This window comes from Carcharhinus amblyrhynchos, chromosome 35, assembly GCF_965287045.1.
Source record: "Carcharhinus amblyrhynchos chromosome 35, sCarAmb.v2.hapA, whole genome shotgun sequence".
NCBI classification, from domain to species: Eukaryota; Metazoa; Chordata; class Chondrichthyes; order Carcharhiniformes; family Carcharhinidae; genus Carcharhinus; species Carcharhinus amblyrhynchos.
Window position 1 is genome coordinate 17,247,710 of NC_137358.1, and position 23,453 is coordinate 17,271,162.

Sequence of the window (23,453 nt, forward strand, 5' to 3'; positions counted from 1 at the left end):
AAGGAGAGAGAAGAGCTGCTGGAAGCTTTGACAAAGGGTCATCTGGACTTGAAACATCAGCTCTTTCCTCTCTCCTTACAGATGCTGCCAGACCTACTGAGATTTTCCAGCATTTTCTCTTTTGGTTTCAGATTCCAGCATCCACAGTAATTTACTTTTACACTGGGTCTGTATTCATTGGAGGTTAGAAGGATGAGGGGGGATCTTATTGAAACTTACAGGATACTGCGAGGCCTGGATAGAGTGGACAGGGAGAGGACGTTTCCACTAATAGGGAAAAACTAGAACCAGAGGGCACAACCTCAGGCTAAAGAGACCAATCATAGAACCCTACAGTGCAGGAAGAGGCCCTTTGGCCCATCGAGTCTGCACCGACCACAATCCCACCCGGGCCCTACCCCCCCATATCCCTACATATTATACCCACTAATCCCTCTAACCAATGCATCCCTAGACACTAAGAGGCAATTTCTTAGCACGGCCAATCAACCTAACCCGCACATCTTTGGACTGTGGGAGGAAACCGGAGCACCCGGAGGAAACCCACGCAGATACGAGGAGAATGTGCAAACTCCACGCAGACAGTAACCCGAGCCGGGAATCGAACCCTAAAACCCCAGCCAGCCAGGCAGTGTGTTTGCAATCTACTGAAACCACTCCTTACCACAAAAGTAACTTTGGTTTTCTTTAATCTCACTGTTACCACCGCACCCCCACCCCCCTCCCCCTCACACCCTGTCCATGGCTGTAATACAACCTCCTCCATCTTTACTTCACCAGAAGTAAACTATCCCTGGGCAGCTTGAGTTTGCCTTTACCCACTGGCCTGGAATTATAGAATCCCTACAATGCAGAAGGAGCCCATTCAGCCCATCAAGTCTATACAATCCCACACATGCACTCTAGCTAAACTAGAGAACTTGGTCACTTTCCTTCCAGGCTGAAGTGCTGGAAGTTGAGACTGCTTCTGCCAAGGTGACTACCCAATCGAGGGAGACCCCTCTCTGCTCTAATCCTGCCCGAAGCAGCAGTGAGACCCTGTGGTGCCTATCTCTGTTGGAGAATAGGTGCAGACGTGATGGGCCAAATGGCCTCCTTCTGCACAGTAGGGATTCTATCCTTGGATTATGTAGCAATGACGATGGTGAGGGTTGGGGGTGGGATGCAGGGGGGGAGGAAAATGGCAATTATTGTCTCCCCGTAACCATTAAAAGCCACAGTTCTTCCTGTGTGTCCTGGGTGCACACTGTCTGAAATCCATCCGTACTGTGTGTGCTCACAGTGCCTGCTGCCAGGTTTTTGTGTCTCATTCCACCAGCTCGATGCCCCAGTAAAACCCCACTCCAGCCTCTTTCCATTCACAGTAAATCTTGCTGGGGGTTGGGGGAGTTGCTGCCCCTGTGTAACTGAACTCCTTCCATTCCGAATGTCCGTTCTTCCTCGCCCAGCACCGGGTTATGGGCCGGAGGCTCTCTGGTTGTTTGGCAGGGCAGCTATGTATATTCACAGAGATGCCCACATCCTGTCGGGCACTGGCTGTGCAACTGAAACCAGTCCATGACGTGTTGGAGGTGTCCTCCGTGAGTGCAGCCCTGGCACCAGACAAACAGCCCCTTCACCGCGTGATGGCAAATGGCACAGGTACTGGCCCCACGCCGACACCTAGCAACAATCAGAACACATCATTAAGCAACAAATATTTCATATCTGGAGGCTACCAGTCCCACAGACTCCTGCCTAATATTGTTACCATAGAATAGAACGAATCATAGAATCTCTACCGTGCTGAAGGAGGCCATTCAGCCCATCAAATCTGCACTGACCACGTTCCTGTAACCCCACATATTTACCCTGCTAATCCCCCTGACCCCCGAGGGTCAATTTATCACGGCCAATCAACCTAACCCACACATCTTTGGACTGTGGGAGGAAACCGGAGGAAACCCATGCAGATACAGGGAGAATGTGCAAACTCCACACAGCCAGTGACCCAAGACTGGAATCGAACCTGTGTCCCTGGTGCTGTGAGGCAGCAGCGCTAACCACTGTGCCATCGTGCTGCCCCACTTAAGCCCAGTAGTAGGGACACTAACCCACTGCACCACAAGACACCCCTGAATACTGTATATAGTTCTGGTCACCCTATTATAGAAAGGATTTTATTAAACTAGAAAGAGTGCAGAAAAGATTTACTAGGATGCTACTGGGACTTGATGGTTTGGGTTATAAGGACAGGCTGCGTAGACAAGGACATTTTTCTCTGGAGTGTAGGAGGCTGAGGGGTGATCTTATAGAGGTCTATAAAATAATGAGGGGCACAGATCAGCTAGATAGTCAATATCTTTTCCCAAAGCTAGGGGAGTCTAAAACCAGAGGGCACAGGTTTAAGGTGAGAGGGGAGAGATACAAAAGGGTCCAGGGGCAATTTTTTCACACACAGGGTGGTGACAGTCTGGAACAAGCTGCCAGAGGTAGTAGTACAGGTGGGTACAATTTTGTCTTTTAAAAAGCATTTGGACAGGTACATGGGCAAGATGGGTAAAGAGGGATATGGGCCAAATGCAGGCAATTGGGATTAGCTTAGTGGTTAAAAACTGGGTAGCATGGACAAGTTGGGTCGAAGGGCCTGTTTCCATGTTGTAAACCTCTGACACACTATGACCCAACGCTACTTTTTCAATAATACTTCTTCCCCATTCGGGTAATCTCACTCTTGGGTACTGTTTCCCAAGTCCTTGACCCAAGTACCAAATGAGTCTATTCAAAAAAGGGAGGCGGAGAGAAAACAGGGAACTATAGACCATTGAGCTTAATGTCAGTACTGGGGACGTTGTTAGAGTTCGTTATCAAGGATTTTATAACTTGGCATTTGGAAGGCAGTGGGATAATCAGACAAAGTCAGTATGGATTTACAAAAGGGAAATCATACTTGAAGAATCTATTGGAATTTCTTGAGGGTGTAACTTGGTCCACAAGGAGAACCAGTGGATATGGTTTATTTAGACTTTCAGAAGGCTTTCGACAAGGTCTCACATAGCAGACTACAGTGTAAAGTTAAAGCACATGGGATTACAGGGAATGTGTTGAGATGGATAGAAAGGTGGTTAGCAGAGAGGAAGCAAAGAGTTGGCATAAATGGGTCTTTTTCTGATTGGCAGTCAGTGACTAATGGGGTTCCGCAGGGATCTGTGCTAGAACTCCAACTGTTCACATTATATATTAATGATTTGGAAGAGGGAACTGAATGTATTATCTCCAAATTTGCAGATGATACAGAGTTGGGTGGGAGGGTGAGCTGTGAGGGGGATGCAGAGATGCTTCAGTGTGATTTGGACAGGCTGAGTGTGTGGGTATCTGCATGGCAGATGCAGTATAATGTGGATAAATGTGAGGTTATCTACTTTGGGAGCAATAATAGGAAGACAGATTATTAGTTGAATGGGTGTAAGTTGAGAGAGGTGGATACTCAGTGAGATCTTGGAGTCCTCGTGCATCAGTCACTGAAGGTAAGTGCGCAGGTGCAGCAGGTGCTAAAGAAGGGAAATGGTATGTTGGCCTTCATAGCGAGAGGATTTGAGTATCAGGATAGGGATGTTTTGCTGCAATTGTATGAGGCATTGGTGAGGCCATACCTGGAGTATTGTGTGCAGTTTTGGTCTCCTTATCTGAGGAAGGATGTCCTTGTTATAGAGAGAGCACAGCGAAGGTTTACCAGGCTGATTATTGGGATGGCAGGTCCGTCACATGAGGAGAGACTGAGTCGGTGAGGATTATATTCACTGGAGTTTAGGAGAGTGAGAGGGGATCTCATAGAAACTTATAAAATTCACACAGGGTTAGACAGGGTAGATTCAGAAAGAATGTTCCTGATGGTGGAGGTGTCCAGAACTAGGGGTCAGAGTTTGAGGATAAGGGGTAGAACTGAGGTGAGGAGAAATTTCTTCCCCCAGAGGGTGGTGAATGTGTGGAATTCACTCCCACAGAAAGTTGAGCCCAAAACATTGTAGGATTTCAATCAGAAATTAGATATCGCTCTTGGGGCTAAAGGGATTGAGGGATATGGGAGGGGGGAATCAGGATATTGAATTCGATGATCAGCCATGATCACAATGAATGGCGGAGTAGGCTTGAGGGGCTGAATGGCCTCCTCCTGCTTCTAGTTTTGATGTTTCTATGTTTACGGCCCCGCCCCTTCCCAATCCCACAATGCAACAAGCTGACAACGTCAGGCTTCCCGCTCCCCTATTCCACTTGCCTCTCGCACATCCACCCTCGGGTGTTCATTGGCCGTTTGCAGTTGTTACAGTTGACGTGCAGGGTGGTTGAGGCCTGGTTCAGGCAGTTGATGGATCGACATGTACTCAGCTTGATAACTTCATTGGCCACGTTCCAAAGTCGGAAGCGCTGGAGGAGGTCGATGTAGGATGTGTACCAGTGTTCCTAACGGGTTTACAGACACCAGGAGTTACAATTCACACCAATGGAAATATCTCCCAACAAACAAACTGGGCACAAGAAACAAAACGAGGCCATTCAGCCCTGCAAACCTGTTCTATCACTCAATTATAGGAACATAGGAGCAGGTGTAGGCCATTCAGCCCCTCGAGCCTGCTCCGCCATTTATTAACGGCTGGTCTGATTGTGGTTTCAGTTCCCCTTTCTTACCTGCCTTCCCCCATTACCCTCCACTCCCTTGTAGAATCATAGAATCCCTACACTGCAGAAGGAGGCCATTCAGCCCATTGAGTCTGCACTGACTCTCTGACAGAGTATCTTATCTGCGCCCTCTCCCCCTACCCTATACCCGTAACCCCACACATTTACCACGGCTAATCCACCAAACGTACACATCTTTGGACTGTGGGAGGAAAAGGTAGTTGAGAAGGCGTACGGTATGCTCGCCTTCATCGGTCAGGGCATTGAGTATAGAAATTAGCAGCTCGTGCTGCAGCTGTACAGAACCTTAGGTTTAATTTGGAATTCTGGTCACCACACTACCAGAAGGGTGTGGATTCTTTGGAGAGGGTATAGGAGATGTTTACCAGGATGTTGCCTGGTCTGGAGGGTATTAACTATGAGGAGAGGTCGGATAAACTTGGTTTGTTCTCACTGGAGCGATGGAGGTTGAGGGGGTGACCTGATAGAGGTTTACAAGTTTATGAGCAACACGGACAGAGTGGATAGTCAGATGCTCTTTCCCAGGGTAGAAAAGTCAAGTCACCACTCCGCTCACCCTGGTGGTGTTGGGCCGTACCTGTCTGCTCACCCTGGTGGTGTTGGGCCGTACCTGTCTGCTCACCCTGATGGTGTTGGGCCGTACCTGCGTCTGATCATCAATCTCTTTCTTGATCCTGTCTCCGAGGATGATTAGGACCGAGACGGCCATTTGCACGTCACCTCGCTCAGCGTAGAAACACATCATGTCCCTGACGATTGGGTTGAAGTAATCGGTGGAAAAGCCATGCTCAAAGGGTGGTTGTGAGACCCACACCAGGGAGATGCCCTCGGTCGGGGTCAGTGAGACAGAGTCTGCCTCGTTGCCGCTGATGTGGGGAGAGTCCGTCTTGTCCTGGAAGTGGTCGAGGGTGGTGGGGTGGTCCAGGATCTCGTGACGCAGCGGGAAGCCCTCCTGCGGAAGAATGAACTCATTGTCCTCTCCTGGAGAAAGGGAAGCAGCAACTTCAGTTAATCCCGTGGGGACAGGAGGAGGCCATTCAGCCCTTCAAACCTGCTCCGCCATTCATTATAGAATCATAGAACCCTACAGTGCAGAAAGAGGCCCTTCAGCCCATCGAGTCTGCACCGAACACAATCCCACCCAGGCCCTACCCCCATATCCCTACATATTTTACCCACTAATCCCTGTAACCTACACATCCCTGGACACTAAGGGGCAATTTTAGCATGGCCAATCAACCTAACCCGCACATCTTTGGACCATGATTATAATCTTGGCCAGTCATCCAACTCAACAGCCTGATCTCCCCCCGCCCCCCCATATCCTCTGATCCCCCTCACCCCAAGTGCTATATCTAACTGCCTCTTAAAAACGTTTTGGCATCAACTACTTCCTGTGGTAATGAATCCCACAGGCTCACCACTCTTTGGGTGAAGAAATGTCTCCTCATCTCTGCCCTAAATGGTCCACCCTGAATCCTCAGACTGTGACCCCTGGTTCTGGACTCCCCCCACCATCAGGAACATCCTCCCTGCATCTCCCCTGTCTGGTCCTGTTAGAATTTTATAGGTTTCTGTGAGATCCCCTCTGACTCTTCTGAACCCCAGCGAATACAATCCTCACAATCTCTCATCAGTCTTGCCATCCCAGGAGTCAGCCTTTGCAGCTCTCCCTCTAGAACATCCTTCCTCAGATAAAGAGACTAAAACTGCACACAGGAGTGTGCAGGCCTCCCCTGTATCTCAGTCACTCAGACACTGCCTGTCAGGACTCTGAGTCACAGTGACCGAGTGTCAGCTAAACACAATGGGTCTTAATGAGCTTCAGAACACCCGGCAGAACAGCAAAGGCCCCACTAGTATCAGTATCAGGCTGAGCTGATGGGTTTCTCCAAGCAGCTGGAAGGCCTGTCTGCCATGCTCTCCAAGTCAATACAGGAATGCTGGCATCTTACAGTAGCTGGTGATACCTTCTCTTGCTCAGTCTTAGAGAGAAAGCAAAAGGCTGGTGCTATAGACTGCTATCGACCTGACACCTGCCTTTCCCACTCCAGAGACAAATCATAGTCCCCTCTCATGTCAATCTGATATATAACACAGGATCAACATAGAGTGGACAGCACAATTCTCTGCCCGTTGAAGTGGTGGAGGCTACCTCGCTAAATATATTTAAGACACGGGTAGATAGGTTTCTGATAGACAAGGGAATTAAGGGTTATGGGGAGAGGGCGGGAAAGTGGAACTGATCCACTTCAGATCAGCCATGATCTTATTGAATGGCGGGGCAGGCTCGAGGGGCTAGATGGCCGACTCCTGCTCCTATTTCTTATGCTCAACTGCTCCATGCTGGTACAAAACAGAACAAAAAAAAGTAGGAAAATCTCAGCAGGGTCTGATAGCAAATGTGGAGAGAGAATAGAGCCAACATTTTGAGTCTGGATGACCCCCCATTGGAACAGTATTCCGTGCTGTTTCCACCCATCATACTTTATCAAACTCTATTGACATAAAGTTCTGTTCCTTTCTCCCTCCTGCACTTTACCTAATTTCTATGGGTGGCACACTGGTTAGCACTGCTGCCTCACAGCGCCAGGAACCTGGGTTCGATTCCTGGCTTGGGTCATTGTTTCTGTGGAGTCTGCATGTTCTCCTCGTGTCTGTGTGGGTTTCCTCTGGGTGCTCCGGTTTCCTCCCACCGTCTGAAAGATATGCTGGTTAGGGTACTCTGGCCGTGCTAAATTCTCCCTCAGCGTACCCGAACAGGCACCAGAGCGTGGTGACTAGGGGATTTTCACAGTAACTTCCTTGCAGTGTTAATGTAAGCCTACTTGTGACACTAATAAATAAACATAAAAGTCTTTGAAGGATTCTTTCTGGTTGTATCACAGCTTGGTATGGGCTCCTGTTCTTCCCAAGACCACAGGGAACTACAAAAGGATGTTCAAATCGGCTTCACAGTTAGAGGGTGTGGTCAAGAAGGCGTATGGTGTACTGGCCTTCATTAATCGAGGGATTGAGTTTAGGAGTCGGGAGATAATGCTGCAGCTATGTAGGACCCTTGTCAGACCCCATTTGGAGTACTGTGCGCAGTTCTGGTCACCTCACTACAGGAAGGATGTGGTAGCTATTGAGAGGGTGCAGAGGAGATTTACAAGGATGTTGCCTGGATTGGGAGGCATGCCTTATGAGGATAGGTTGAGGGAGCTCGGTCTTTTCTCCCTGGAGAGACGAAGGTTGAGAGGTGACCTGATAGAGGTTTATAAAATGTTGAGAGGAATAGATAGGGTGGATTCTCGGAGGCTTTTCCCCAGGGCTGAAATGGTCGCTATGAGAGGACACAGGTTTAAGGTGCTGGGGAGCAGGTACAGAGGAGATGTCAGGGGTAAGTTTTTTACTCAGAGGGTGGTGGGTGAGTGGAATCTGCTGCCGTCGGTGGTGGTGGTGGCGATTCAATAGGGTCTTTTAAGAGGCTTTTGGATAAGTACATGGGATTTAATAAGATAGAGGATTACAGGTAAGCCGAGTAGGCAGGGACATGTTTGGTGCAACTTGTGGGCTGAAGGGCCTGTTTGTGCTGTAATTTTTTCTATGTTCTATGTTCTAAAAGGTCATGAATGTAGCCCAATCCAGCACGCAAACCAGCCTCCCACCCACTGACTCCGTCTACACTTCCCGCTGCTTCAGAAAAGCAGCCAGTATAATTAAGGACCCCACGCATCCCGGACATTCTCTCTTCCACCTTCTTCCGTCGGGAAAAAGATACAAAAGTCTGAGGTCACGTACCAACTGACTCAAGAACAGCTTCTTCCCTGCTGCTGTCAGACTTTTGAATGGATCTACCTCGCATTAAGTTGATCTTTCTCTACACCCTAACTATGACTGTAACTCTACATTCTGCACCCTCTCCTTTCCTTCTCTATGAACGGTATGTTTTGTGTACTTTTCACTGTCTACTAAAACACGTGACAATAATGAATCAAATCAAATCAATTAAATGCATCAATGCTTCACTTCAACTGATCTCTGTGGTGATAAGTTCCACTCTCTCGTCACTCCCTTGGAGTTATTAGTGACTATCTTATATTTGTGACCTCGGGTTGTGGTCTCTCTCCGTCTCTCTGTCTTTGACCCACCCCTTGACCTGGGTAAACTCCTCCTCTACGAGTCAACCTTTTTGTTTTTCTAGGGCAATGACCTTCGATCTTTCCGGAGAGTTCTAAAGCAGGAGGAACGGACTCTCACACTCACCTGGAGCATTCTCATGGTCTACGATGAAGAAATCGTCTTCATCACCTTCACAAAACAGATAATCTGCTGGAGCGTCGCTGCCCTCTGTCTCCTCATTCTCTGTCAGGGTGCGGAAACACTGGGGTTACTGGGATAAACAATCCTCTATAATATATTACAAGCATTCAATGGTGGCACGGTGGTTAGCACTGCTGCCTCACGGCGCCAGGGTCCTGGGTTCGATTCCCAGCTTGGATCACTGTCTGTGTGGAGTTTGCACATTCTCCCCGTGTCTGCGTGGGTTTCCTCCCACACACTAAAGATGTGCAGGTTAGGGTGGATTGGCCATGATAAATTGCCCCTTGGTGTCAGATGGATTAGCTAGGGTAAATATATGGGGTTGTAGGGATAGGGTCTGGGTGGTGCTGTTGTCAGTGCAGACTCGATGGGCTGAATGGCCTCCTTCCACACGGTAGGTATTCTGTGAACAGATTAGAGAGAGTAGCTCCAACCTCACCACCCAGCCTTCTTTAATCAGCCCCCCCCCACCATTACCTTAATCATTCACTCCCTCTGAGACTGACACACCAAGTGTACCGGCTACAAGATGCAACTCCCCAAGGCTGATTAGACAGCACCTTCTAAACCCCCGGCCTCTCCCGTACCACCGTTCCATCCCTATTGCTGGGTGAAAATCCTGGAACTCTCTTCCTCCAAGCATTGTAGGAACACCTTCATCACACTAACAGCAGCACCAAGGGCATGTCGGAATGGCCAACAAACACTGGCCCTGACAGGGATGTCCACCACAGAGCTCATATACTGGGAGGGAATTTTACAACACTGGGAAAGAGAAGTGTAGGACTGATCATAAATCATAGAATCCTTAAAGTGCAGAAGGAGGCCACTTGGCCCATCGAGTCTGTACTGACTCTCTGACACAGCATCTTACACAGTCCACCGCTCCCCCTCCCCATCCCTGTAATCCAGTGCACTTAGCATGGCTAATCCCCCTAACCCGCACATCTTTAGACACTAAGGGGCAATTTAGCATGGCTAATCCCCCTAACCCGCACATCTTTAGACACTAAGGGGCAATTTAGCATGACCAATCCCCCTAACCCGCACATCTTTACACACTAAGGGACAATTTAGCATGACCAATCCCCCTAACCCGCACATCTTTGGACACTAAGGGGCAATTTAGCATGACCAATCCCCCTAACCCGCACATCTTTACACACTAAGGGACAATTTAGCATGGCCAATCCCCCTAACCTGCACATCTTTACACACTAAGGGACAATTTAGCATGGCCAATCCCCCTAACCTGCACACCTTTACACACTAAGGGACAATTTAGCATGACCAATCCCCCTAACCCGCACATCTTTACACACTAAGGGACAATTTAGCATGGCCAATCCCCCTAACCTGCACATCTTTACACACTAAGGGACAATTTAGCATGACCAATCCCCCTAACCCGCACATCTTTGGACACTAAGGGGTAATATAGCATGGCCAATCCACCCTAACCAGCACATATGTTTTAAGTTTCCTTTGTGCTTCTGTTCTGTTCGGCCTGTTCCCCCTTCTTTTTGGGGAGCTGCCCCTTTTCACTTTATCCCTGAGTTAATTTGAGTTGGTTTATTTGGTTTGCCTTAAAACAGGCCTGACCTGCACATCTTTGAACTGTGGTGGAAACCGGAACACCCGGAGGAAACCCACGCAGACACGGGGAGAACATACAGGCTCCACACAGACAGTGACGCAGATCAGGAATCGAACCCGTGTCCCTGACACTGTGCCGACCCTGCAGGGGAGATTCACCAGGACACTGCCTGGGATGGAATATTAAAGTTGTAAAGAGAGGTTGGATAGGATTGGGTTGTTTTCTCTGGAGCAGAGAAGGCTGAGGGGGTGACCTGATCGAGGAGTACAAGATTATGAGGGACAGGGACAGGGAGCAGCTGTTCCCCTTAGTTAAAGGGTCAGTAATAAGGGGACACGAGTTAAAAGGGAGGTTTGGGGGATTTGAGGAAAACCTTTTTTACCCAGAGGGTGGTGAGGGTCTGGAATGCGCTGCCTGGGAGGGTGGGGGAGGGGGGATGCCTCACATCCTTTAAGAAGTACCTGGGTGAGTACTTGGCCCACCGTAACATTCAGGGCAATGGGCCAAGTGCTGGCAACTGGGATTAGGTGGGCAGGTCAGGGCATTTCATGTGTCAGTGCAGATTCGATGGGCTGAAGGGCCTCTATGAATACAGATATAACTGGGACCCAGGTCTGTACCAGGGGCAGAGCTTTTATTTGCAGGATTGAGACAAGTTAAAGGAGGAATGTTGAGAGGGTGAACAAGTTCAGCCACTCGGAGGAGAGAGGTGTGGATGGGGATTGTTCGGGTCTCTGTTCCAGGAAGTAATGGAGAGTCCACAGGCCCTCCTGGTGGGGGAGGGGGAAGTGGGGGAGGGGCCACAGGCCCTCCTGGTGGGGGTGGGGGAAGTGGGGGAGGGGAAGTGGGGGAGGGGCCCCAGGCCTTCCTGGTGGGGGAGGGGGAAGTGGGGGGGGAAGTGGGGGAGGGTCCACAGGCCCTCCTGGTGGGGGAGGGGGAAGTGGGGGGGGAAGTGGGGGAGGGTCCACAGGCCCTCCTGGTGGGGGTGGGGGAAGTGGGGGGGGAAGTGGGGGAGGGTCCACAGGCCCTCCTGGTGGGGGAGGGGGAAGTGGGGGGGGAAGTGGGGGAGGGTCCACAGGCCCTCCTGGTGGGGGAGGGTCCACAGGCCCTCCTAGTGGGGGAGGGGGAAGTGGGGGAGGGTCCACAGGCCCTCCTGATGGGGGAGGGGGGGTGTAGAGGGATTGGGCATGCACAGTGAAGAGGAGCGGTAAGGGCCAGGAAACTGGAAATGGTTTCAGTGATGTAGGGCATCCGTGGAATGTAGGTGGGAAGGGAGTGGATAAAGGGAGAGAGGATGGAGTTGAGACAGGAAGAAATGAGTTCCGAGGGGCAGGGTGCTGGGTCCTGTTTGTGGATTTTGGAAGGTACCTTCATTGGTCTGCAGTAAGGTGACTGTTGAGTCCAGGGGTAGGCTGTCCTGTCGGTTCTCCATCCGGGCTCGCTCCAGTTTAACTTCACCTCCCAATGCTGGCGTTCCATCTTTCAAAGTAAAGCTATGGGGTTGGATTGGGGTGGTGGAGGAAAGAGGGGAAGAGAAGAGAAAAGATCAAGAGAATCCTTCACCAACCAGAGCAACAGTTCAACAGGGACTGGGTCAATGCAGTGGGTCAGATCTCAAACAATGACAAGACAGAGTATAGGAATGAGATAGAGAATCTGGTGAACTGGTGCAGCAACAATAATCTCTCCCTCAATGTCAACAAAATGAAGGAGATTGTCATCGACTTCAGGAGGCGTAAAGAAGAACATCCCCCTGTCTACATCAACAGGGATGAAGTAGAAATGGTCAAGTTTTTAGGTGTCCAAACCACCAACAACCTGTCCTCGTCCATCCATGCCGACACTATAGTTAAGAAAGCCCCACCAACGCCTCTACTTTTTCAGAAGACTAAAGAAATTTGGCATGTCCGCTAAATTCTCACCAACTCTGACAGATGCCCCATAGAAAGCATCCTTTCTGGTTATATCGCAGCTTGGTATGGGCTCCTGCTCTGCCCAAGACCGCAAGGAAGTACAAAGTATCACAAACAAAGCCCAGTCCATCACGCAAACCAGCCTCCCATCCACTGACTCTGTCTACACTTCCCGCTGCCTCGGGAAAAGCAGCCCGCGTAATTAAGGGCCCCACACAGCCCGGACATTCTCTCTTCCACCTTCTTCCGTTGGGAAAAAGATACAAAAGTCTGAGGTCCCGTACCGACCGACTCAAGAACAGCTTCTTCCCTGCTGCTGTCAGACTTTCGAATGGACCCAGCTCACATTAAGTTGATCTTTCTCTACACCCTCGCTATGACTGTAACACTACATTCTGCACACTCTCCTTTCCTTCTCTATGAACGGTATGCTTTGAATGTACAGCGCACGAGAAACAATACTTTTCACCGTATGTTAGTAATGTGATAATAATAAATGAAATCAGTGGGTATGAGTTCATTGTCCAAACCCCAGCCAAACTGGCTCAGGCTCCTCTTTGTTCACATTAAATCAGATTGTTCTGGTTGAGGGAGGAATGTTGGCCAGGACATTAGGGGAGTTGCCCGCTCTTCAACTGTGGCTGCGGGATCCACATCAACCATCAGAACAAGCAGATGGGACCATTTTATCCAAAGGATCTTTTTTACCCCATGGGACATGGGCACGGCTGGCTGGGCCAGTATCTACAGGCCATCCCTAACCGCCCTCGAACTGAGTGTCTCACTCGGCCATTTCAGGGGGGCAGTTGAGAGTCAACCATATTGCTGTGGCTCTGGAGTCACATGTAGGCCAGACTGGGGTAAGGATGGCAGATTTCCCTCCCTAAAGGGAACCAGATGGGTTTTTCCGACATGGTTGTCAGTAGATTCTTAATTCCAGATTGGTTTTTATTGAATTCAAATTCCACCACCCACCCTGGCGGGTTTCGAACCTGGGTCCCAGAGTTTCTGGATTAATAGTCTAGCAATAATACCACCGACAATGGCACTCTCTCAACACTGCCCTGTCTGGATTGGTGTTGTGAGACTGGTGTTTACCCCAGTCCAACGCCGGTATCTCCACACCCCGCTGGATTATATAACATGTCTGTCCCTGCTTCGAGACTCCAGCCCCACAAACCTTTCCCCTTCTAGTATTTATCTAATCTCCCTACAGTTGAATCTGCTTCCACCTTCCAGATCACAACTCGCTGCGTTTAAACAAAAGAGTTTCCCCTTTTTTTAAATTCAGCTTCTCTAAGCTCCGTGTTCAGAATTGGAACAGGCAACTTTCTGACCCAGAGTAAGCTTCACCCTGTCAGCTGCTGAGAGAGACGTGTCTGTGAGTTGTAACACACTGGCTCCGAATCTGGAGCCTTCACCCACAATCCAGGTCGCTGCGCTCCGTGGGGTATTAGGGGGTGGGTGTCATTAGCTCACCTGGCACCATGGCAACGGATGCTGTGTCGCTGTAGAAACGCCCGGGAGGAGCGTTGCTCAGTTTACAACAAGAATCTGAAAATACTGCCTTTCGGATGGGGGTGGACACATTATTTGTCCCTTGGACTTAACCCCAGAAGAGAGGCTCCAAGTCGCTGAGCAGAGACCGATAACCAAGTTCCGCACACGAGGACGGCCTCAACCGGGACCCTGGGTTCATCTCACACTGTCTGTAACCCCCACGACTTGCAAAAGCTCACTAACTGTCCAGGCTGGAGACAATACACATCTCTTTAACCTGTGTTTAACCCTCTCTCCACTCACAGTGTCTGTACCTTGATTACCCGTAAAGACTTGATTACCCGTAAAGACTCACATTCCAGCCATTATTTTGTAAATTGAGTATCTGCCCTGTTTGTGAACACAACTCCCACTCACCTGATGAAGGGGCAGTGCTCAGAAAGCTTGTGCTTTTTGCTACCAAATAAACCTGTTGGACTTTAACCTGGTGTTGGGAGACTTCCTACTGGTGGCTCAGAATAAGCAGAATATTCCATCCAGTCTGCTGAATGTAGATTGCATTTACATCGCCCCTCTCGTGACCTTGGGTATACCCAAAACCCTTTACGGCCCCTGTTTTATTGCAGGAAATCTAGCAATTTGTGCACAGCATGATCCCACAACAGCACCACGATAAATAAGAACATAAGAAATAGGAGCAGGAGTAGGCCATCTAGCCCTTCGAGCCTGCCCCGCCATTCAATAAGATCATGGCTGATCTGTCGTGGCTCAGTTCCACATTCCCGCCCTCTCCCCATAACCCTTAATCCCCTGTCTTATCAAAAACCCATCAACCCGCGTCTTAAAAATATTTAGCGAGGTAGCCTCCACCACTTCAACGGGCAGAGAATTCCAGAGATTCACCACCCTTTGAGTGAAGAAGTTCCTCCTCAACTCCGTTCTAAACCGCCCCCCCTTTATCTTGAGGCTGTGCCCCCTAGTCCTACTATCCTTTCTGAGCGGGAAGAGTCTCTCCACCTCTATCCTATCCATCCCATTCATCATCTTATACGTCTCAATGAGATCTCCCCTTATTCTTCGAAACTCTAATGACCGGATAATTTGCATTACTGATACTGCGTGTGGGATAGACATTGGCCCGGGATGCTGGGGTAGAAGGTCCTGGGCTCTCCAAACTTTGCCGTGGCTCCTGAGGATGTTGCCCTGGTCTGGAGGGCATTAGCCATGAGGAGAGGTTGGAGAAACTTGGTTTGTTCTCACTGGAGCGACGGAGGTTGAGGGGGAGACCTGATAGAAGTCTACAAGATTATGAGGGGCACGGGCAGAGTGGGGCTTTTTCCCAGGGTGGAAGAGTCAATTACTAGGGGGGCACAGGTTTAAGGTGCGAGGGGCAAGGTTTAAAGGAGATGTACGAGGCAAGTTTTTTACACAGAGGGTGGTGGGTGCCTGGAACTCGCTGCCGGGGTAGGTAGTGGAAGCAGATACGATAGTGAGTTTTAAGAAGCATCTTGACAAATACATGAATAGGATGGGAATAGAGGGATATGGTCCCTGGAAGGGTAGGGGGTTTTAGTTCAGTCGGGCAGCATGGTCACTGTAGGCTTGGAGGGCCGAAGGGCCTGTTCCTGTGCTGGAATTTTCTTTGTTCTTTGTACTACTTCCTGCCCAATGTAATTTACCGGGAAAGAAAGCGGATGTTACTTTCAGATCTCCGGAGAGTCTCCAACACACAAAGCAGCCGGAATTCTCCAGGAAACCCCTGCAGTGAATAGCCACTCTGTAATGGATACCTCAGACCCCCTGGTCAGACACATTGGTCAGTTTCAACATTGAGCCACTGTTCACCAGTGCCCCCATCCCAGAACTTAGCACTGCAGCTTCACAGTCAGAAGTCTCACAACACCAGGTTAAAGCCACAAGTGCTTTGTGCTACCAAATAAACCTGTTGGAATTTAACCTGGTGTTGTGAGACTTCTTACTGTGCCCACCCCAGTCCAACGCCGGCATCTCCACATCATAGCTTCACAGCGCCAGGGACCCGGGTTCAATTCCCAGCTTGGATCACTGGCTGTGTGGATTTTGCACATTCTCCCCATGTCTGCATGGGTTTCCTCCGGGTGCTCTGGTTTCTTCCCACAGTCCAAAGATGTGCGGGTCAGGTTGATCGGCCATGGGGAATGTGCGGGGTTACGGGGATAGGTTGGGTGGGTGGGATGCTCTTTCAGAGATTTGCTGCAGACTCGATGGGCTGAATGGCCTTCTGTACTGTAGGGATTCGGTGATTTCTCTTGGTTCCATTTGGAAGATGGCTTCTCCTAATCTGACAGAAATGTGATGCCTGGTCAAATTTATAAACTTCCACTGATGTTCCTAAACTCAAGATCTTTTCAGGAGAGGCAAGGTTTGATCAGGGGGTAGTCAGCATGGCTTTATCAGAGAGAGAGGTTACACCTAGCAAATCTAATTGAATTTTTCGGGAAGGTGATCGGGTGTGTAGATGAGGGTAGTGCGGTTGATGTAGTTTATATGGATTTCAGCAAAGCCTTTGACAAGGTTCCACATGGGAGGCTTACAAAGACGGTAAGAGCACCTGGGATCCAGGTTAACTTGGGAAGATGGATCGAAAACTGGCTGAGTGATAGGAATGATGGGGAGATGCCAGCGTTGGACTGGGGTAAACAGAAGTCTCACAATGCCAGGTTAAAGACTTGATGTCTGTGTCAGTATGCGTGATCTTCTTGGAGTTGTTAACCTGGTGTTGTGAGACTTCTTACTGAGTGGTAGGAGACAGAGGGCGGTGGAAGAAAGCTGTTTGTGTGACTGGAGGCTGGTATCCAGTGAGGTACCATAGGGATCAGTGTTAGGTCTGTTATACTTGAAGTGATATAGATGGGTATGTGGATGTCCGGGGCGGGGGCTGGGGAGGGCAGCGTGGTGATAGGTAAGTTTGTGGATGACATGAAGATTGGTAGAGTGGTTAACAGTGAGGAGGAAGGTTGCAGGAAGATATAGATGGGTTGGTCAGACAGACAGTGCAGTGGCAGATGGAATTTAACCCTGAAAAGTGATGGAAGAAATAACAAGGCAAGGGAATATTTAATGAATGGCAGGACACTGGGAAGCTCAGAGGAGCAGATTGATCTCAGGGTATTTGTCCACAGATCCCTGAAGACAGCAGGACAGGTTAACAGGGTAGTTAAGAAGACAAATGAGACACCTGTCTTCATAGAGTATAAGAGCGAGGAGGTGATGTTGGAGCTGTACAGAGCATTGGTGAGGCCACAGCTGGAGTAGTGTGTGCAGTTCTGCTCACCTCACTATAGGAAGGATGTGATTGCACTATAGGGGGTACAGAGGAGATTCACCAGGATGCTGCCTGGGACGGAGCATTTGAGCGATAAGGGAGAGACTGGATAGGCTTGGATTGTTTTCTCTACAGCAGAGAAGGCTGAGGGGGGACAGGATTGAGGTGTAGAAGATTATGAGGGGTGTGGACAGGGTGTTCCCCTTGGTTGAAGTAATGAGGGGGCATAATTTTAAGGTGGTTTAGAGGGGATTTGAGGAAAAGATTTTTCACCCAGAGGGTGGTGGGAGTCTGGAATGTGCTGTCGGGGAGGGTAGTGGAGGCAGGAAGCCTCACAACCTTTAAAAGGTATGTGGATGAGCACTTGAAATGTGAGAACATTCAAGGCCATGGGCTAAATGCTGGAAAGCGGGATTGGTGTAGATTTAGTGTAGTTTTGTCAATGCAGACTCGATGGGCCGAAGGGCCTCTTCTGTACTGTGTGACTCTGGCTCCAGAGAGAATCCAATTCAAACAAATCAATGGTGCTGTGATGGGATCTCCGTCATCACCAATCAAAGCGAACACCTTCATGGAGGAGTTTGGACAAACAGTGAGTCTTCAACCTAAACTCGGGGCTTTGAAACTAACAACACTTTCAGTAAATGATAGCACAGAGCTCCTTAGCTTCCTACAACAATCAACATTTGAATATTAATTTTACCAGGGGGGGTGGAACGACAACCCTCTGTACCATGTTCTCATCACAGAGTCTCTCACGCCATCACATCAAACCTTCAGAGACCTGGACGATCCATCAACCCTCAGTGGGTACACAAAACCCACACACATCACTGAAGACTCCACCACATCCTTCACACTCATAACAAGAGAAATCTCACAATAAACATAGACCGCTCGGAGACTTGGGCAGAGAAAAGGCAGATAGAGTTTAATCCCGACCAGTGTGGGGTAATGTATTTTGGAAGGTCCAATGCATGTAACCCAGAGATTCAGGGTATGTTCTGGGGACCTGGGTTTGAATCCGTGGCAGATGGTGAAATTTGAATTCAATAAACATCTGGAATGATGACTATGAAAATATTGTCTGAAAAACCTATCTGGGTCACTAATGCCCTTACCTGGTCTGGCCTATATGTGACTCCAGAGACACAGCAATGTCACAGAGGTTTACAGCATGGAAACAGGCCCTTCAGCCCAACTTGTCCATGCTGCCCTTATTATTTTTTTAAAGCCCCGAAGCTAATCCCAATTGCCCACATTTGACCCATATCCCTCTACACCTATTGTACCCATGTAACTAAATGTTTTTTAAAAGATAAAATTGTACCATCTCTACTACTGCCACTGGCAACTTGTTCCAGACACTCACCACCCTCTGTGTGAAAAAAATTGCCCCTCTGGACACTTCTGTATCTCTCCCCTCTCACCTTAAACCTGTGCCCTCTAGTTTTAGACCTTTGGGAAAAGATATTGACTATCTCGCTGATCCGTGCCCCTAATTATTTTATAGACCTCTATAAGGTCACCCTTCAGCCTCCTACGCTCCAGGGAAAAAAGTCCCAGTCTATTCAGCCTCTCCTTATAACTCAATCCATCAAGTCCCGGTAGCATCCTAGTAAATCTTTTCTGCACTCTTTCTAGTTTAATAATATCCTTTCTATAATAGAGTGACCAGATTGCACACAGTATTCCAAGTGTGGCCTTACCAATGTCTTGTACAACTTCAACAAGACGTCCCAACTTCTGTATTCAATGTTCTGACCAATGAAACCAGCATGATGAATGCCTTCTTCACCACTCTGTCCACCTGTGACTCCACTTTCAAGGAGCAATGAACATGTACCCCTAGATCTCTTTGTTCTGTAACTGTCCCCAATGCCCTACCATTAACTGAGTAAATCCTGCCCTGGATCAATCTACCCAAATGCATCACCTCATATTTATCTAAATTAAACACCATCTGCCATTCGTCAGCCCACTGGCCCAATTGATCAAGATCCCTTTGCAATTGGAGATAACTTTCCTCACTGTCCACTATGCCACCAATCTTGGTGTCATCTGCAAACTTACTAACCATGTCTCTCATCCAAATCATTAATATAAATGACAAATAACAGTGGGCCCAGCACTGATCCCTGAGGCACACCGCTGGTCACAGGCCCCCAATTTGAAAAACACTCTCTACAACCACCCTCTGGCTTCTTTCATCACGCCAATTTTGTATCCATTTAGATACCTCACCCTGGATCCTGTGAGATTTAACCTTACGCCACAGCCTACCATGTGGTACCTTATCAAAGGCCTTGCTAAAGTCCATGTAGACAACATCAACTGCACTGCCCTCATCTACCTTCTTGGTTACCCCTTCAAAAAACTCAATCAAATTTGTGAGACATGATTTTCCACTCACAAAGCCATACTGACTGTCCCTAATCAGTCCTTGTGTCTCTAAATGCCTGTAGATCCTGTCTCTCAGAATACCTTCCAACAATTTACCCACCACAGATGTGAGGTTCACTGGCCTGTAGTTCCCAGGCTTTTCCCTGCAGCCCTTTTTAAACAAAGGCACAACATTTGCCACTCTCCAATCTTCAGGAACCTCACCCGTGACTATCAATGATTCAAATATCTCAGCTAGGGGACCCGCAATTTCCTCCCTAGCCTCCCACAACATCCTGGGATATATCTCATCAGATCCCGGGGATTTATCTACCTTGATGTGCTTTAAGTCTTCCAACATCTCCTTCTCTGTAATATGTACACTTCTTAAGATGTCAATATTTAATTCCCCAAGTTCCCTAACATCCATGCTTTTTTCAACAGTAAATACTGATGAGAAATATTCATTTTGGATCTCACCCATCTCTTGTAGATCTGCACATAGATTACCTTGTTGATCCTTAAGAGGCTCTACTCTCTCCCTTGTCACTTTTTTGCCCTTTATGTATTTGGAGAAGCTTTTTGGATTCTCCTTTGCCTTATCTGCCAAAACAATTTTGTGTCCCTTTTTGCCCTCCTGATTTCTCTCTTAATTCTATTCCTACACCTCCTAAATTCTTCAAGAGATTCACTTGATCCCAGCTGCCTATGCACATCATGTTTCTCTTTCTTCTTCTTGACCTCGGCCTCAATATCACGGGTCATCCAGGGTTCCCGACTTCTGCCAGCCTTGCCCTTCACTCTCAGAGGAATGTATTTACCCTGAACCATCTACAGACTGAATGAGAAATTCCTCCTGAATACAATCAACAAATTTCTCTCCATCCCAACCCTCTAATCCTATGGTCGTCCCAGTCAATGTTGGGAAAATTAAAATCTCCCACTGTTACCACGCTATTTTTCTTAGAGCTATCTGTAATCTCCTTACATATTTGCTCCTCGATTTCCCGCTGACTATTTGGGGGCCTGTAGTACAACCCTATCAAAGTGATTTCCCCCTTCTTATTTCTCAGTTCTACCCATATAGACTCAGTGGGCGAACCCTCGGATATATCCCCTCTCAGTACGGCCGTGATGTTCTCCCAAATCAAAAGTGCAACTCCCCCTCCTCTCTAACCTCCTGTTCTATCTTTCCTATAGCATCTGTACCCTGGAACATTGAGCTGTTTGTCCTGTCGCTCCCTTAGCCGTGTTTCAGTAATTGCTATAATATCCCAGTCCCACGTGCCCATCCATGCCCTGAGTTCATCTGCCTTGCCCGTCAGGCCTCTCGCATTGAAATAAATGCAGTTTAATCTGGACTTCCCTTGCTCTCAGTCTTGCTTCTGTCTGATCTGTCTGGTACTAGGATTACTGACACTGCCTTTACTAATTAATGTGCTCTCTTTAACTTCTGTGCTGTCCTCAAACTTCTCTTCTGTTTCATAAGAAATAGCAGCAGGAGTAGGCCATCTAGCCCTTCGAGCCTGCCCCGCCATTCAATAATATCATGGCTGATCTGTCGTGGCTCAGTTCCACATTCCCGCCCTCTCCCCATAACCCTTAATCCCCTCGCTTATCAAAAACCCATCAACCCACGTCTTAAAAATATTTAGCGAGGCAGCCTCCACCACTTCAACGGGCAGAGAATTCCAGAGATTCACCACCCTTTGAGTGAAGAAGTTCCTCCTCAACTCCGTTCTAAACCGCCCCCCCTTTATCTTGAGGCTGTGCCCCCTAGTCCTTCTACCCTTTCTGAGCGGGAAGATTCTCTCCACCTCTATCCTATCCATCCCATTCATCTTATATATCTCAATGGGATCTCCCCTCATTCTTCTAAACTCTAATGAGTACAAGCCTAGTTTATTCAGCCTCTCCTCATAGCTCAACCCCCTCAACTCCGGCATCAGCCTAGTAAACCTCCTCTGCACTCCCTCCAAGGCCCAAATATCCTTGCGTAAGTACGGCGCCCAAAACTGCACACAGTACTCCAGCTGCGGCCTCACCAATGCCCTATACAGCTGCAGCAAGACCTCCCTACTTTTATATTCAATCCCCCTCGCTATGAAGGCCAGCATCCCATTCACCTTCCTGACCACCTGCTGCACCTGCAGGCTGGTCCCTACTGCTTTGGATCCCACCCCCCACCCCGCCAAACTAGTTTAAACCCTCCCGAATGGCTCTAGCAAATCTCCCACCAGGATGTTAGTCCCCCTCCAGTTCAAATGTAACCCGTCCGTCTTGAACAGGTCACCCTTCACCAGGAAAGATCCCAATGATCCAAAAATCTAAATCCCTGCCCCCTGCACCAGCTCTCAAGCCCAGGCATTCATCTGTCTAATCCTCCTATTCCTACTCTCACCAGCACGTGGTACCAGTAATATTCCTGAAATTGCCACCTTCGAGGTCCTGCGCGTTGGCCTTCTGCCTCACTCTCTATATTCACATTTCAGGATCTCATCCCTTTCCCCCCCCCATCGTGTCGTTGGTACCAATATCTGATTGAGTCTCAGCTGCCCCCAGCTGAAGGAGAGTGAGGGATGCCCACACCCCCCTGTATGAATATTAAAGAGACAATTGTGTGTGTGTCAGTTTTGATGTGTTGTCTGTACGTTGAGTGTAATAACCCACGTCTGAGGATTCCCTGGGGGGGGGGGGGGGGGGGGGGACACTGTACCTGCTGAGGGGGTGCCCCGCCTTGCCAGCGCCCGGCACCATGTTGCCCGTCGCCCCTGCAGCACACGCCCCCGCGTAAATGATCTTCAGCATCCTCCAGATCTGTGCCACCTGGTAGCGTTTCAGCTCCCGGGCCACGTTGGCGTTGCGGTCACACAGCTCGGCCAGCAGCCCCCCGCTCAGGCAGTACCGCCTGGCCGTCTCGGCGAACCACTCCATGGAGGCGGCGCCGGGCTGGGTCTCGAAGAGGTTGAGGGCGCTGGACACGTTGGTGAACTGCTCGGCGGGGTCCTGCCGGCGGATGAAGAAGAAGGGGTAGCGGCGGTCCGCGCCGAAGGACTTGCGGTGGGACTCGGCCGAGCACAGGTCCTCTTTGACGGCGAACGCCACGTCGCCAAACAGGCCGAAGCAAAGGCCCTCGGGGACCGCCCGGCTGGCCGGCCGCTGGGCATCCTTGAAGAAGTGGTGGTAGAGGGTGCTGTCCTTTGACCCCGAGAGGAGGAAGTGGGGGTCGTGGGCGTTGCGCCAGGCGATGCCAGTGGTGACGTCCTTGTGCTCCTCGAACATGGCGAAGGGGACGTAGGGCCTGCGGACGTCCCAGACGTAGATGTTGTGGTCAACCATCATGGAGCAGGTGGCAATGTGGTACTTCCGGTCCGGGCGCCAAAGCACGTGTGCCACCGAGGCGATGGTCTGGACGCAGTACATCTCCCTGGCCTTGTAGCCAGTCAGGTCCCACACTTTCACCATCTTGTCGCGGCCTCCAGTCACCAGGCAACCCCTACACGAGAGATGTAAAGAAGTGAGGACTGTCCCAACAAGCTCTGGAGACTGTATTTGAACACACTGTACCAACTGTAAGGTACCATCAGTAACACAGAGAGTTCCCCACTCACTAACTTCCTCCCCAGTGATTTCAGAGTGAAATTACAATCTTTGCCAAGAACACCAAACGTGGGCCAGAGTCCGGATGAACAGGAACAGCTGGAACAGGACAGAGAGTCCGGATGAACAGGAACAGCTAGAACAGGACGCAGATATAAGGCAACTTGTGACACTT

At 49.3% G+C, this 23,453-nt stretch overlaps 1 protein-coding gene across 1 annotated transcript; it reads right to left on the bottom strand.

Moving 5' to 3' along the window:
* Nucleotides 1-723: 723 nt before the first annotated feature.
* LOC145361563 (GATOR2 complex protein WDR24-like) lies at nucleotides 724-23,170 on the bottom strand. The gene is made up of 6 exons (XM_080217393.1): nucleotides 22,395-23,170; nucleotides 11,948-12,072; nucleotides 8,926-9,024; nucleotides 5,321-5,658; nucleotides 4,256-4,440; nucleotides 724-1,662 (listed from the first exon to the last, which is right to left on the bottom strand). The coding sequence occupies exons 1-6, from the start codon at nucleotides 23,141-23,143 to the stop codon at nucleotides 1,494-1,496; spliced, it is 1,665 nt and encodes a 554-aa protein (XP_080073519.1). The 5' UTR covers nucleotides 23,144-23,170; the 3' UTR covers nucleotides 724-1,493.
* Between the last annotated feature and the right edge of the window lie 283 nt (nucleotides 23,171-23,453).